This window comes from Corythoichthys intestinalis, chromosome 11 (assembly GCF_030265065.1).
Source record: "Corythoichthys intestinalis isolate RoL2023-P3 chromosome 11, ASM3026506v1, whole genome shotgun sequence".
Lineage (NCBI taxonomy): Eukaryota > Metazoa > Chordata > Actinopteri > Syngnathiformes > Syngnathidae > Corythoichthys > Corythoichthys intestinalis.
The window spans coordinates 53,960,369-53,977,476 of NC_080405.1; the positions used below are offsets into that span (position 1 = coordinate 53,960,369).

The window sequence follows — 17,108 nt, forward strand, 5'->3', positions numbered from 1 at the left end:
GAGCGATAAAAGATGAGAGAGGGAAAAAAAGAACGACGGAGAGAGAGGGAAAGAGAAGATCTCAAGAGAGCGAGCGCACCAATAGAAATACAGTACTTCATCATATCAGATGGAGGGAGAGAGAGCAAGAGAGAAAGTATCCTGCTGACAAAACAACACAGAGATTAAGCTTCACAGATAGGACACAATCCTGTCAGTCAATCGATCAGTTGAGAAATGTGCAATGGTGAGATAGACGTGCAGAATATCTTTGAGCTGGGAATGTGACTGTGGAAATTTTTAGACTGAGTAGAACTTGAATTATATCGCACTACAGTTTAAAAAGTAGCTGGCTCTTTTGATGAGTACATCTGGCGCTCCGCCAACTGTAATCTCAAATGTGGAACCGGCCGGCTCGCTTGACATGAATGAGCTGTGATGAGCTGATGGTGCAATAAAACATTTATATTAGACACTTCAAACATACGTCGCAATAAAATGCTTCAATTCGGTGCCCATTAGTGGTGCTCCCGTTGCGGATTGCACGGAGATGGGCCAGTGGCACCTCCAAAAATTTTTCATAGGGGTGGCCAGATTGGGCGACTCAAAATCTTGGAGTGGCCAAAACTAAAAGCCATAATTTCTGGTTTTTATTATATTATTGCAGTAAAAAGACCAGGGGAAAACTATCAGAAAGACTTAAGGACACGGCTACTGATATACTTTGGTGTAATGTGTAATATTTGATGTTAATAATGATTTAATGTGCATAGTCCGTAACTGTCCAGTCAACATTTTCAGTTCCACAACAATTTTGTTTAATTGTGTAATGTATATATTAGGCATAAGGTGTACATTTACCGAGGGTTGTCAAACGATTAAAATTTTTAATCGAGTTAGCCACAGCTTCAAAATAATTAATTGTAATTAATCGCAATTCAAACCATCTCTAAAATATGCCATATTTTTCTGTAAATTATTGTTGGAATGGAAAGATAAGACAAGACGGATACATACATTCAACATACTGTACATAAGTACTGTATTTGTTTAATATAACGATAAATCCACAAGATGTTATTAACATTATTAACATTCTTTCTGTGAAAGGGATCCACGGATAGAAAGACTTGTAATTCTCAAAGGATAAATTTGAGTTTGAATATTGTGACTAAATATTGCCATCTAGTGTATTTGTTGAGCTTTCAGTAAATGATACTGTAGCGACTCAACTGTTCTTCCCAAATGCATGATGGGAAGTGGTGCAACCATGACTGTGTGTGATGGCTGCAAATGCTATATCTTCTCTGCGTTGGATACACTACAGGGTGTTAAGAAAAAGATCAATTCCTGTCATTCCTCCCCACGTCGCTTCCCACAATATTCTAGTTGCTGTGGGAGAGATGACAAAGCTCTTGCCAATTAAAAGCAGGGCCCCAATGAATGCTTTTATCTACTCCACTCACTTGATACTGCCTTTTATCTCTGTATAGAAGTAAAACGGTGCCATTGTACGCTGTTTGCAGCATGCGTGAATAAGTCGTACTGCGAATGCGTTAATTGCGATAAATATTTTCACATGATTAATTTTAAAAAATTAATTACCGCCCATTAACGAGTACAGTGAATCCTTGCTCTTTCGCGTATGAAACTTCGTGCCCTCGGTCCATCACGGATTTTTTTTTTTTTTTTTAATGAAAAAAATAAATAGATACAGATGAGATGTCCCGATCCTGCTGCTTTTCTTGCTTGGTCAGGCAATTCACTGTAGTTGCTTATTAAAGCTAACTATGATTGACAGACGTTAAGGTTTGATCTTACAAGAGATGCTTGAAAGCCGAAACTTCAAAGCGCCGCATGCGTCAATCATCGTTTAACTTGTTAAACAGTTGCTGTGGCAACTCATTGTGTGTAAGTGAGCAGTTTGAGCGGATTTGAGTGGACTCACTCAATGAAGCATTTAATAGAGACAAGCATTTTTCTACTTTATTCTTGTTTAAAAATAATGGTGGGACAGTAATATGTTTAAAACTTATAATTTTTACATTTGAAGTGCTTAAAAACCATTTATTATAAAATATATATGTACATAAAAGTTTTTGTTTTTTAATTATACTTTGGGGAAAAAAGCATGCTAAATGCTAAATCTAAAAAATACATTGAAATAAAAAAATTTAAAAAATTGGGGTGGGGGCGCTACGTCATGTTTTTTCACTTATTGCAGCAGGTTCTGGTCCCCATTAACTGCGAGCAACAAAGATAACTGTATTTAAAACCTTTGTAGGGGAAAATTAAACCACCAAAGTGAACTGTGTTGTACCCCAAGTCATACAGGCGCGCAATCAGTTTCGCTTTCATGAATTTTTCGCCTGTCAAAATGGTTGCTAATTCCAATGCTTACCCTGAGAGGCTCCACCTTTGGCTACTGTTATGCACATGTCACCCTGGTTGTCGAGAATAGTGGTTTCCACTTCCAGGAAATGTACGCAATGCCACACCATCTTTCTTTTTGTTGTTTTCCAAGTGGTGAGTGCGCAACTGAGCAAGGATTATAACATCCAAAGTAATGACGTTAGGCTTTCGTTGTTGTTTTCTAAACATTTATTTCAATCACAACTCAGTGATGACTTGTAAAAGCCAATCTCACTCTCGCCCCCGCGTGGTGTGTTAAAATGCGTTCACGAAAAAAAACGGTGCTCAAAAAACTGACAAGTTGGCAACAGAACATAAATATATAAATATACAGTATTTACACACTGTATGGCTCTCGGGGCATCATATTTTAAAATATGTCGTTTTGTCCCTCTCGGGCAAAAAGGTTCTCAAAATGAAAAATAATTAAAGGGTGATGGTTATTTGGCTGGTCGGCGCTACCAATGTGGTGTCTCTTATATATTTTTCTCGGGGAGTTGGCCGTATTCCCACCCCTAATGTCTACCATTATGAAACTACTGGAAGCTGTTATTTTGGTTGAAGTGCTGAGCTGTTCTACACAGACAAACTCCTCCAGACGTTTTGTCCATTTGTTATCAGATAAGACAAACAGGTTTGAATTTGGCAGCAAAATCATAGCTAAGACTGACGACTCGCCATAAAGCAGAAAACTTTAATAAGTTGTAGGCAGGTCGGAGCTTAAAATCAAAGATTCATAGGCCAGGACACGAAATCTTACCTATGATGCGGAACCAGCGCAGTCCGTAGTTCTCTGTCATGATGATGCCCACCATATGAGTGACGGGCTCTGTTTCCAGAACGGCGAAGGTGAAGTGGGGTTCCTCAAAGGCGATCGGCTCTGCAGAGGCGGGCTCGGGAGACACCCACTCGATGTCCAGCCTGGCTGCGGACCACAACGGTGAGCTGCCTGAGTCTGTCGCTTTGATCTGGAAAAAAAAATCAACACAATATTAAAGATGTAAACGCATTAGATGCGTGCTAACTCAAGTATGCTAATTTAATTAGCATTTTATTGTTGTACTTTATTTGTTATTTAGATTGTTGTTAAACTTTGTTCCCCTTTTACAGGTATGCCTTCAATAGGACTTTCTTATTTATTTTTTTGGAATACAATATATCAGTGGTTTTTAACCTAGGTTTAATTAAACCTCAGGGTGAGTAAGTCTAAGGCGGGGGTCAGCAACCGGCAGCTCTTTAGCGCTGCCCTAGTGGCTCCCTGGAGCTTATTCAAAAATGCTTGAAAATGGAAAAAGATGGGAAAAGGTAATGTATTTTTTTTGTTTTAATATGATTTCTGTAGGAGAACAATCATGACACAAACATTCTTCGAATTCATTAATATTGTAAGGAAGTTAAACTTGAGGCGGCATCGTACAAAAGAGTAGTCACGAGGTGCGTAATTCCCAAGGTTCCCAGGGCCTTTGGAAGCAAAACAGCCCCACACCATCACTGACCCACCCCCATACTTCACAGTGGGTATGAGGTGCTGTCAACACGCCAACAAGCTGTTTGGGAGGCATGCACGGAGAAAACCTTTCCTCACTCACAATCATAAACGCAAACATCTGGAGTTCGCCAAGCGGTACTGGGGCTTCAACTGGGACCATGTGCTTTGGTCAGATGAGACCAAGATTGCGCTTTTTTGGCAACAAACACTCTAAGTGGGTCTGGCGTGCGACGAAAGATGCGCATGCTGAAAAGCACCTCATACCCACTGTGAAGTATGGGGGTGGGTCAGTGATGCTGTGGGGCTGTTTGGCTTCCAAAGGCCCTGGGGACCTTGTTAGCGTGCATGGCATCATGAATGCTTTGAAATACCAGGACATTTTAAATCAAAATCTGTTGCTCTCTGCCTGAAAGCGTCACAGGGTCTTTCAGCAAAACAATTACCCTAAACATATGGCCAAATCTACACAGAAATGGTTCACCAGGCACAAAATCAAGCTCCTCTCATGGCCATCTCAGTCCCCAGACCTTGTTTTGTTGGCAAAAGGGGGTTGTAAAAAGTATAAACACCAGAGGTGCAAACAATTGTGACACACATTATTTGATGTCAAATAATTTTTTCTTTATGTGGGATTTTTTCCCCGCTGAATAAATGCACTTGTATTGAAGGTAGGATTTTTCTCTTTTTTTCCATTAAGGTCCCATATTATTTGAATTAAAAAAAATTATTAGAAGCTAAAAAACACATCTTTTTCAGGAGTGCCAATGATTATGGAGGGCACTGTATAATATACACATATTGCACTTTCTTGAATCTGTTAATGTTTTAGATTGTATTTGGTAGTATATTTAGGTTTAGAACTATTTCTAAAGGCATTAAAAAAAAAAATCTTTACTCACACTGGAGCCTGGTTCAAGTGTGAGAGGATAACTTCATTCATGTTGGTTATAAAATAATTTCAAGCGTGAAATACCGTGAGTATTGTGTAATTCCCGGGCCAGAAGTCTCCCAGCGATGTCACCAAACCGGTCAATGGGTCGATTTGGAAACTGCCATCGTGGTCGTCTTGGAGCCTGTACGTCACATCGGCGTTGGGTCCCTCGTCTTCGTCTTGGGCAATCATTCGGCAGACTTCCACTTGGCCGTCTTGCTGACGCTGGGCGGGAAGCTTGACTTGGAAGAGTTTGTCTGTGAACTTGGGACGGTTGTCGTTGTCGTCCAGCACGCGGACCACTACGGTTGCAGTGGAGCGCAGCAAAGGTAAGCCGTTGTCGGACACGATGACCTGACAAAGGAAAGATTGGAGTAAATGAAAAAAATTTTTTTTTTTTTTTTGGGCAGGGGGTAAACCATATCATCATTTGGTGAATTGAATTGCATCATACTTGGGATGAATAGTCTCATAACATGAGTAATTAATAAGTAATTATTAGGGCTGTCAAAATTATCGCGTTAACGGGCGGTAATTACGTTTTTAAATTAATCACGTTAAAATATTTGACGCGATTAACACACATGCCCCGCTCAAACAGATTAAAATGACAGTACAGTGAAATATCCGCTTGTTACTTCTTTTTTTTGTGTTTGGCGCCCTCTGCTGGCGCTTGGGTCCAACTGATTTCATGGCTTAATACCATGAGTGAGCGTGGTGTAATTATTGACATCAACAATGGTGAGCAACTAGTTTATTTTTTGATTGAAATTTTTTACATATTTTAATAAAACAAAAACATTAAGTGGGGTTTTAATATAAAATTTCTATAACTTGTACTAACATTTATCTATTAAGAACTACAAGTCTTTCTATCCATGGATCACTTTAAGAGAATGTTAATGTTAATGCCATCTTGTTGATTTATTGTTATAATAAACAAATACAGTACTTATGTACCGTATGTTGAATGTATATATCCGTCTTGTGTCTTATCTTTCCATTCCAACAAACACTTATAGAAAAATATGGCATATTTTATAGATGGTTTGAATTGCGATTAATTACGATTAATTCATTAAATTTAATTTAATTAAATTACAAATTGATGGCTTTAAGTCTTTTCTGTTACAAACAAAACAATGTTCATAAAGTTAATAAATACTAGTGTTGCAACGTCGATTAACTCGAGTAATTCGATTAGAAAAAAGATTCCAATGAAATTTTGCTGCTTGAGTATTTTGTTGTTTGTTCTAAAAGTGTTTGCATTTTTTTTTTATTGATTTGGGTGGATACACTGGACACACTGCCCTCTAGTGGCTACAGTGAATATGACATAACTCATTTCACATGGCTGAATCCGGATGCTCCCTGTAAAGACCAACATAAGCAAATTTTTTTGACTGAGCTAATGCCGGTATGTTTTTCCATTTTTTTGTGGGAATATTTGTTTGAACCATTTGTTAAGAGCATTGTTTAAAACATTTTAGCATTTTATAGCATTTAAGCTAGCGGACTTTTGCTATGTAAGTTAACCAAGTGTTCTTCTGTTGTAGTTACAGTGGGGCAAATAAGTATTTAGTCAATCACCAATTGTGCAAGTTCTCCTACTTGAAAAATTAGCGAGGCCTGTAATTGTCAACATGGGTAAAACTCAACCATGAGAGACAGAATGTGGGAAAAAAAACAGAAAATCACATTGTTTCTAGTTCTTCTAAAGAGGTCTAACGAGGCTCCACTCGTTACCTCTATTATTGGCACCTGTTTTAACTCATCATCGGTATAAAAGACACCTGTCCACAATCTCAGTCAGTCACACTCCAAACTCTACTATGGCCAGGACCAAAGAGCTGTTGAAGGACACCAGAGACAAAATTGTAGACCTGCACCAGGCTGGGAAGACAGAATCTGCAATAGGTAAAACGCTTTGTGTAAAGAAATCAACTGTGGGAGCAAGTATCAGAAAATGGAAGACATACGAGACCACTGATAATCTCCCTCGATCTGGGGCTCCATGCAAGATACCTAGTGGCGTTAAAATGATAACAAGAACGGTGAGCAAAAATCCCAGAACCACACGGGGGAACCTAGTGAATAACCTACAGAGAGCTGGGACCACAGTAACAAAGGGTACTATCAGTCCTGCACTGCCAGACGTGTCCCCCTGCAGAAGCCAGTACACGTCCAGGCCCGTCTGCGAATCGCCAGAGAACATTTGGATGATCCAGAAGAGGACTGGGAGAATGTGTTATGGTCAGATGAAACCAAAATAGAACTTTTTGGTAGAAACACTGGTTCTCGTGTTTGGAGGAGAAAGAATACTGAATTGCATCCGAAGAACACCATACCCACTGTGAAGCATGGGGGTGGAAACATTATGCTTTGGGGCTGTTTTTCTGCAAAGGGACCAGGACGACTGATCTGTGTAAAGGAAAGAATGAATTGGGGCCTTATATCGAGAGTTTTGAGTGAAAATCTCCTTCCTTCAGCAAGGTCAGTGAAGATGAGACGTGGCTAGGTCTTTCAGCATTACAATGATCCCAAACACACAGCCAGGGCAACAAAGGAGTGGCTTCATAAGAAGCATTTCAAGGTCCTGGAGTGGCCTCGCCAGTCTCCAGATCTCAACCCCATAGAAAATCTGTGGAGGGAGTTGAAAGTCCGTGTTGCCCGACGACAGCCCCAAAACATCACTGCTCTAGAGGAGATCTGCATGGAGGAATGGGCCAAAATACCAGCAACAGTGTGTGAAAAGCTTGTGAAGAGTTACAGAAAACGTTTGGCCTCCGTTATTGCCAACAAAGGGTACATCACAAAGTATTGAGATGAACTTTTGGTATTGACCAAATACTTATTTCCACCATGATTTGCAAATAAATTCTTTAAAAATCAAACAGTGTGAATTTCTGTTTTTTTTCCCACATTTTGTCTCTCATGGTTGAGGTGTACCCATGTTGACAATTACAGGCCTCTCTAATATTTTCAAGTGGGAGAACTTGCACGATTAGTGGTTGACTAAATACTTATTTGCCCCACTGTAGATCCTCATTTATTTATATCTTTATACCGTTTGAGGTTCGGCTCAGGTATTTTAATTTCTCATGTTCCTTATCCGATTACTCCATTATTCGAACTAAAGTTCATTGATTAATCGACCACTAAAATAATCAATGGCTGCAGCCCTGATAAATACTTTAATGTAAGTTGACCAATATTACTTTTTTTCTTAAACATTAAAAAGGACACAATATTATGCAGAGGTGTAATAATAATAATTTCATAAGACAAATGATACTATTTACAGTGACGGCAGAGAGTTGGGGGTGCGCGAAACGTTTACGTCTCCCCGAGGGAGGCGAAACAGAAAATAATTGAGAAGCACTGACTTAACCTAACATAACATAACATAACATCAAATGCACATGCATGCATTCAAATATAACTTTATTTGTATACGGTTCACTTTATTAAATTCAAGAGTACTCACACACGGGCTCAAATGCACTGTACTTGATGTGACACGTGACATCAATGGAAAACAACTTCAGAACAAGTGTGTAGCAGCGAAGAAGCTAATTTATTATCCTTCATGTAATAATTCATATACGCTTTTGAATTTTCAAGATACTTCTCAAACCGCAGACATATTGGCTGTGAGCCAATAGTGTTAGCGTGACGGCGTCAGCTAGCGTGTTGTTTCTTGCCGTGTTTTGATTACATCCAGAGTTGGGTAGTAACGCATTACATGTAGTCTGTTACATTTACTTGAGTAACTTTTTAAGGAAAATGAATCTGTAAGAGTAGTTTTATTAAGGCATACTTTTTAATTTTACGAGTAGATTTGTAAAGATTACGTGACTCTTACTCTACTTTGGGCTCCACAGGAGTCGTTACATTTTTCCTCTTTGTTCTACATATTAGCAGTGGCGCCACCAGGGGTGGCCACGGCGACCGCTATAAACTGGTTGGCCACCCCACTGGCCACCCCGCTTGCCAGTATATCGTTAGATTGTTGTAGCATCAGTTATGCATTTCATCCCAAAAGAATGCATTTGTTTTGTTTTGTCAAATGTAGGGCTGTCAAATTTATCGCGTTAACAGGCGGTAATATTTTTTAATTAATCACGTGAAAATATTTATTGCAATTAACGCATTCGCGGTACGACTCATTCACGCATTGCAGCAAACAGCCTACAATGGCGCCATTTTACTATATACAGAGATAAGAGGCAGTGTCAAGTTAGTGGAGTAGATACAAGCATTCATTGGGGCTGTGCTTTTAATTGGCAAAAGCTTTGTCATCTCTCACAGAGCAATTATAAATATTGTGGGAAGCGACATGGGGAAGAATGACAGGAGTTGATCTTTTTCTTAACACCCTGTAGTGTACTCAACACAGAGAAGATATAGCATTTGCAGCCACCACACACAGTCATGGTTGCACCACTTTCCATCATGCATTTGGGCAGAACAGTTAAGTCGCTACAGTATCATTTACTAAAAGCTCAACAAATACACTAGATGGCAATAATTAGTCACAATATACAAACTCACATTTATCCTTTAAGAATTACAAGTCTTTCTACCCATGGATCCCTTTCACAGAAAGAATGTTAATAATGTTAATGCCATCTTGGGGATTTATTGTTATAATAAACAAATACAGTACTTATGTACAGTATGTTCAATGTATATATCATACCTGTCTTATCTTTCCATTCCAACAATAATTTACAGAAAAATATGTCATATTTTAGCGATGGTTTGAATTGCGATTAATTACGATTAATTTTTAAGCTGTGATTAACTCGATTAAAAATTTTAATCGTTTGACAGCCCTAGTTAAATGTACACCTTATGCCTAATATATACATAACACAATAAAACAGAATTGTTGTGGAACTCAAAATGTTGACTGGAAAGTTATGGACTATGCACATTAAATCATCAGTAACATCAAATATTACACAATACACCAAAGTATATCAGTAGCCGTGTCCTTAAGTCTTTCTGATAGTTTTCCAGTGACCTTTTTACTGCAATAATATAATGAAAACCTGAAATTACGTCTTTTAGTTTTGGTGTGCCACCCCAAGATTTTAAGTGGCCCCATCTGGCCACCCCTATGAAAAATTTCTGGAGGCGCCACTGCATATTAGATTTATTTTTTATTTTTTCCTCCAGCGATACTAAGGGTAGCTCTACCAATTCCACCAATGAGACGTCGCAACAATAATCACATGACTACAATTTAACAATCAGACGCAAGCTTGCCGTTTGATGATCACGCCACCCTGTTCAATCACATGGCGTCTTTAAAGCCCAGTGAAAAATGAAGTACCGTATTGGCCCGAATATAAGACGCTGTTTTTTGCTTTGAAATAAGACTGAAAAAGAGTGGGTCGTCCTATAGACCCTACCCACCGACGTCACAAAATCAAGTGCTCGCTGTATGGTTCCGCCCCCTTGTCCGTCATTTTGTGTCTGTATTATCAATGGTCTCAATTGATCGAGCAATTTACAATGCATTTCATGGAAGACCCGGTGCTTTCGGATGCCGTAAACTCACTTGATGCGTTGCATAAAAGGCGTTATGTGGAAAAGCTTCAGTTTATCCATTCGCCAGATCCATATTTGATGCCTAAATCGATGTTTTTCGACCCGCTGTCTCCGCCGTATTTGCCTGACATCTGCTAGCTACCCTGATATGTACAACTATCTTGTCCACACAAAATCAGCCTATTCTCACGAAAGTTTGAAAAACTTTAAGAGCTTGGAGGCTTATAAATACTTCGTTGCTGGTTGGGTGAAACAGGTCCTCGTCCACGAAAAATCGGCAGGAATCTATCTTGTGCTTGGAAAGGTGAGTTACGAAATTTTCAATTCAAAATCTTTTGTTATTGCTAACATCCACTGTCAAGTCTAATGTATTTCATGTCGTTTGTCAATGGAGTTAGGGCTTTTAATGTTTATATGGTTTAGCGATAGCACTCTCACTACATACATACGTGTATGTTGTCGGCGATTAGCCTAGCAATGATCTTAATTGTGGTTGTCAGCCCAAAACCCTCTAAATATATATTAAATGCATCTTACCAGATATAAAATGACTACTACATAATCTGTGGTAATCGTTTGGAGCCCAGTTTTCTCGTCGAATTGCAGCAGCCCATCTCGCTCTCTTCTCTCCGGGTCTCTCGGAATCCGGTAGAACTTCCAAGTCTCTCCGTCTTCTCCGTCTATCTTCTCTGTTATTGCAACCGACCGCCACACACGCCTTCACCATTTTGATTATTAATGTTAACGTGCAGAAAAATACGTCGTAAATAGGAGGAATGTACGTAGCCGTAACAGGTAAACATGATGTGTTGACGGACAATTGGGCGGCACCAGTCAGGAGGAAGGAGTTGTGACGTCACGTGGGTAGGGTCTATAGTCACGGTCTAGACGTTATACCCATTCACAATGCTAGATGGCGCCAGATATCCTTGAAGCGATGTTCTGTCATGACAGATCTCATCTACTCTCAAGTTTAACCAGTTTGCATTATTTTATTGCAATGTTTTTCCTTATTCAGATTTGTTTCGAGACTACAGTTACAGTTAGACTTCACTTTGATGGTTTATGCAGTTATTGCAATTTTGTTGTTTCATCACAACAGATTTGTGTATTTACATTTCAAAAACCAGAAGCCATTCATTTACGAATGTACCGTAATGGCCCGAATATAAGACGGCCCTGATTATAAGACGACTCCCTCTTTTTCAAGACTCAAGTTTGAAAAAAGACTTTTTGAACACCGAATTAATTTTCATACAGAAAATAATTGCAGTAGATCTGAAACAAATGATTATAACAATATATTTGAGCGAGAAAGCATGATATTTTGCCTCATTCAAATCTTAATATCTGAACATTTATATACGTAAAACTAAAGTGCAATCACATTCGTAAATGAATGGCTTCTGGTTTTTGAAATGTAAATAAACCAATCTATTGTGATCAAACAACAAAATTGCAATAACTGTATTAACTATCAAAGTGAAGTCTAACTACTGTAAATGTACTCTTGAAACAAATCTGAATAAGGTAAAACATTGCAATAAAATAATGCAAACTGGTTAAACTAGTAGCTGAGATCTGTCATGACAGAATATCGCTTCAATGATATCTGGCGCCATCTAGCGTCGTGAATGGGGAGAGTAGCTGAGAGCTGTCATAACAAATTATCGCTTCAATGATATCTGGCGTCATCTAGCGTCGTGAATGGGTATAACGTCTAGACCACGAATATAAGACGAACCCCTCTTTTTCAGTCTTATTTCGAAGCAAAAAACACCGTCTTATAGTTGGGCCAAGACAGTAATTGCACTTTAGTTTACATATTTAAATGTTCAGATATTAAGATTTGAATGAGGCAAATTAAATGCTTTTCTTCTCAAATATATTGTTATAATCATTTGTTTCGGATATACTGTAATTATTTTATGTATAAAAATTAGGGCTGTCAAACGATTAAAATTTATAATCGAGTTAATTACAGCTTAAAAATTAATTAATCGTAATTAATCACAATTAATCGCAATTCAAACCATCTATAAAATATGCCATATTTTTCTGTAAATTATTGTTGGAATGGAAAGATAAGACACAAGATGGATATATACATTCAACATAAGGCACATAAGGACTATTTGTTTATTATAACAATAAATCAACAAGATGGCATTAACATTATTAACATTCTGTTAAAGCGATCCATGTATAGAAAGACTTGTAGTTCTTAATAGAAAAATGTTAGTACAAGTTAGAGAAAGTTTATATTAAAACCCCTCTTAATGTTTTCGTTTTAATAAAATTTGTAAAATTTTCAATCAAAAAATAAACTAGTAGCCCGCCATTGTTGATGTCAATAATTACTTACTCAATGCTCATGGATGCCTATAAAATCTGTCGCACCCAAGCGCCAGCAGAGGGCGGCAAAACTCCATAAAACACAACAAGTGAGCGTTTCAATGTGTACTGTCATTTAAAACTCCCTGAGCGGGGCATCTGCGTTAATTGCGTCAAATATTTTAACGTGAATAATTAAGAAAATTAATTAACGCCCGTTAACGCGATAATTTTGACAGCCCTAATAAAAATTAATTTGTTCAAAAAGTCTTTTTTCAAACTTAAGTTTTGAAAAAGAGGGGGTCTTCTTATAATCAGGGCCGTCTTCTACTCGGGCCAATACAGTATTTGACATAAAGCGCTGCCCTCAACATGAGTCAAAAGCGCAGATTTTACCTCTCTCCTAGTCTTTATTCGGCACCGATTGACCACGGAAAACCAGAGATATTATGCTTTTAATTTCATCATAGTAACCATGAAGGAACACCGGTATTCACTTTTCAAACTAGGAACTATTTTCTCCACTAGAGGGCACTCATGCTCTTTGAACGAATAATGCTTCATTTCTGTCATTTTTTTCTCTTGCCAGAATTCAATGATTTTTGTTTTTTGGTATTTCTTTGGCTTAACGTGGTTATGTTATGGGTTATTGTACAGTATCATTATAACAATAATCCATATAGATAACTTTGTACTCAGGAAAAAAAACAACAAATTTGTAAGCAGTTACTCACAATGTTACTCATTACTTGAGTATTCTTCCCCACATTGCTACCCACGATATTTCTAATCGTTGAGAGAGGGATTGTAAGGCTTTGGCCAATGGCGTACCGAACGCAGGCTATTTTTAGACCGTGACGTCGCATCGTAAAGCGGAAGTAAAGCCGAAGTGGGACATTATAGACCCGCCCTCGCATAGACCCAACGTAAAAAGTGCTATTTTTTTCCGGTAATCTTCCAAAAACGAACATGCCGATCACGCATTGCTTTTTTGGAACTTGTAGAAACGACTCTAGACATTACGACACATGAAGGATGTTTTCTTCATACGTTTCCGGAAACCAAAAACTCGAGAGGAAAAAATGTGAAGACCGAATCAACTTGCGCGGACTTTAACACCAGCTCGGCGAATCCATTCACGTTTCATATGCAGTAAACATTATGTTGGGTTGGCATGGTCTTTCGGAGGACAAAGAGGTAAGCCATTTTTATATTTTTAACTTATTTTTTTAGCATAACGTTGTGCCGTACTGCTTCTGTCTGACAATGAATGACCTGAAAAGAATTACAATGGTATCTGACTGCCACGGTTACCGTTTCTGTTATATATATAAAAAAACAACTTTAGTAAGGGGGAAGTGTAAATAAATTATAGGATTAAGATGTGTTATCAATGAAAAAATTAAAAGTGTTCGTTGGCTGTCACTGAGTAGCATTTGCGATCGCTACACAAAGCTAACTAAATTACCCCCAAGAACGGTAAGAGACGTAGGACAACCAGAGGATATATAAGAAAGACAGGGCTGATGGTAAAGGATAGCTTGTTGAAACAGGAGAATGTCATTGTCAGTTGCGTCGATAAAAAAGCTAAAGCTATGCTTAGGTCGGCTCGTTTTTTCCGTCTTTTTCAGCCTTCGACACTAAAGCCATCTCTTTAACTGAACATTTTTATGTTCTTCCACATCTTTGCCAGTGAATTTGGCACCAGGCACATCATTTTCAGAGAGAATTGATAGGTTTAACTCTGTAAACATCTCCTTCTTACACGATTTCCATTCATTTCCTATTAGGGACAAGCAGTGGCTTGTCCTTACTTAGCAACAGTAGCTAATGTCATGAATATTAATGAGCGGAAGTGACGTGTTGCTTGCGGTACGCCATTATAAAAAGGCTTCAAAGGCTGCCAAAATTCTCTCTACTCATTTTACGTTGCCTTTTAGTTCTATGTATACGTAATATGGTGCCATTATAGATTGAACGCGAAGATGCATGAGTGGGTAGTGCAGCGCATGCGTTAATTACGTGAAATATTTTAACGTTATTACCGCCGTTGACGCGATAAATTTGACAGCCCCACTTTAAGCCAAAACTAAAGACTCTGGATGAGTGTAAGACATTTTGTCTGTAACGTTAAATACAAATAGAAAACGATTTAATTAAAAAAAATATATATATACTGTATATATTAAAAAAGGCATGTCCGATATTTTTTTGCCGATTCAGATACTTTGAAAATGACGTGATCGGACCCGATCGATTGGTCGATCGGGACATCTCTATAAAGTACCGTAGTTTTCAGACTATAAGGCACACCTTACTATAAGCCGCCACCCAGCAAATTTAACACAAAAACGGCATTTGTTAATAGAAAAGCTGTAGCTGTCCTCACTGTATTATGAGTCATTCACACCAAAAGATATTAACCGGTAGATCTCCATTTGACAGCTGCATCGTAAGACCATCTCAGACCAAATGAACCACCATGAAGCTTTGAACCAATTGGCTAACAGGCTTCATTGTTTCAAGAAGCTTCATTTGGCCATCACTGCTCCCTTGAGATAGACAGTCAACATCTTCTGCCACCAACTGTTAACACTGTTGTTGTCCAACATGCTTCCTAGTATGCATTGCAGTACCACAGATGTAAATAAATCAAAATTCATGTTCTGTGCTAATTATTTCTTCAGTTACTTTTCTAGTTGTTTCATCAATTGCTAGCTATGGTTGTTGGTAACACTTTACTTAACAGTGGCGCCATGTGAAAACTAAAGGCCCTCAGGTCTCACCTCGACAGTGTGCTCTGCTTTATCCTCACGATCCAACTCTGCCACTGTGCTGATGACACCTGTGCAAACACACACACACATATACACAGATTAAATGCTATCTGCAAGTCCCACAAAATGAGAGCACAATTACATTTCAATAAAAACACTGTCTACCACTACTGTTATTGTAGGTGTGTTTATAGTGTTTGGGAGCGTCTTTGTGGATCTATACAAACGTGCTGTGGCTTGCGGATGTGGTTTCTATTGCTGTCGTTCTTAAAACATGCTGTATAATTGTAGTATAATAATAATTACAAATAATACTATAATCTTATAGCCCCATGCATCATTTTACTTTTGTTTTTTACATTCCCATTACCCAACCACAGCCCCCTTTACACCCGCAAACTGGACCCCCAGGAGGCCCGGACCGGGGTATGTGTGTACACCCCTCTAAGCTCCACCCCTGAGTCCTTGCGACATTAACAGGCCTTTCTCAATCTCGCCTAAAGATAACTATAAAGACCATCCTCAAAGACCCATTCAGCAACAAAATAATGCTGACTTTTACCAACTTGACTGACGTTTCAGTCACACTAGTAGATTCACGATTGCAATCCATCCATCCTTGCTGCAACGCTGCCATATTTTTTAATTAATGAGCTTAAACAAATACAGTAGTACGTTGATGATGTGTCAGGTGTTTTATTATGCCTGCAGCGTGAAAAGACATATTTTACTTTCAAATTTCCTTGGTGTAATGTCTCAAGTGAGGTATGCAATGAAAAAATATGACTTCAAGCCTCAGGCTCCTGAAACCTCATAGAATGTTAATGACTATTTTGCCAAGTCATCATTTTACCTTGAACCTTTTTGGCCTTAACACATGTTTTACCTCAAGGTTTGAACTTAGGGAGCTCACGAGAAAATCAATCAATTTTTGGCAGTAAAAATGAAATGCTATTATTGATTGCATGTTGGATTTGTGACCCCAAATTTAACAAGAAAGCAGAATATATTATAAATAAGCTGCACTGGGATATAGGTCGCAGGGATATTTACACCTCAAGACTACTGTTGTCACGATACTAAAATTTTCAACACCTAGTCTATATGAATCGGACATCTGTCATTGTAATTGACAGGCAATGAATTAGGAAAAACAGTCATGTATTTGTTGCATTTGATGCAACATTCAAGCATTTTTCAAACCTTGAAAAGGCAAAAGTAAAATCCAACTCTATCTCTAATAAGTCACAATTGTTCTCTTTTACTAAAATATGTTATTAGAAACACATAAAATATTGTCATTGATTTAAAAATCTATATTATTTGGCACATGTTTTGACCTACAGGGGGCGCCATGTTTTAGAGAGACAGCGAGAACCAAAAGTGGAATTTGCCATGTGGCAAAATCAATTTTGCCACATGGCAAAAAATGGATTTTGATTTGTTGCATTTTTTGGGGGGCCAGGTGGCAAAAAATGTCACACGGCAAAATCCATTTCGCAACATACCAAAAAATAAATGCCCCATGTTAAAATCAAGTATGCCACATGGAATAAATGCCACATGGCAAAATCAATTTTGCCAAATGGCAAAAAAATGCCACATAGCGAAAAAAAAAATGCAACAT

General features: G+C 38.3%; 1 protein-coding gene across 3 annotated transcripts in view; it reads right to left on the reverse strand.

Annotated features, from left to right (window-relative positions):
• The window catches only part of fat2 (FAT atypical cadherin 2), a 309,284-nt gene that overhangs the window by 173,272 nt on the left and 118,904 nt on the right, over nucleotides 1-17,108 (reverse strand). For all 3 annotated transcript variants that reach the window (XM_057850154.1, XM_057850155.1, XM_057850156.1), the window contains 3 exons: nucleotides 15,491-15,549; nucleotides 4,854-5,165; nucleotides 3,152-3,359 (listed from right to left, as the gene is read on the reverse strand). In XM_057850154.1, the coding sequence (XP_057706137.1) occupies nucleotides 3,152-3,359; nucleotides 4,854-5,165; nucleotides 15,491-15,549 (579 nt within the window). The remainder of the gene's footprint in view (nucleotides 1-3,151; nucleotides 3,360-4,853; nucleotides 5,166-15,490; nucleotides 15,550-17,108) is intronic.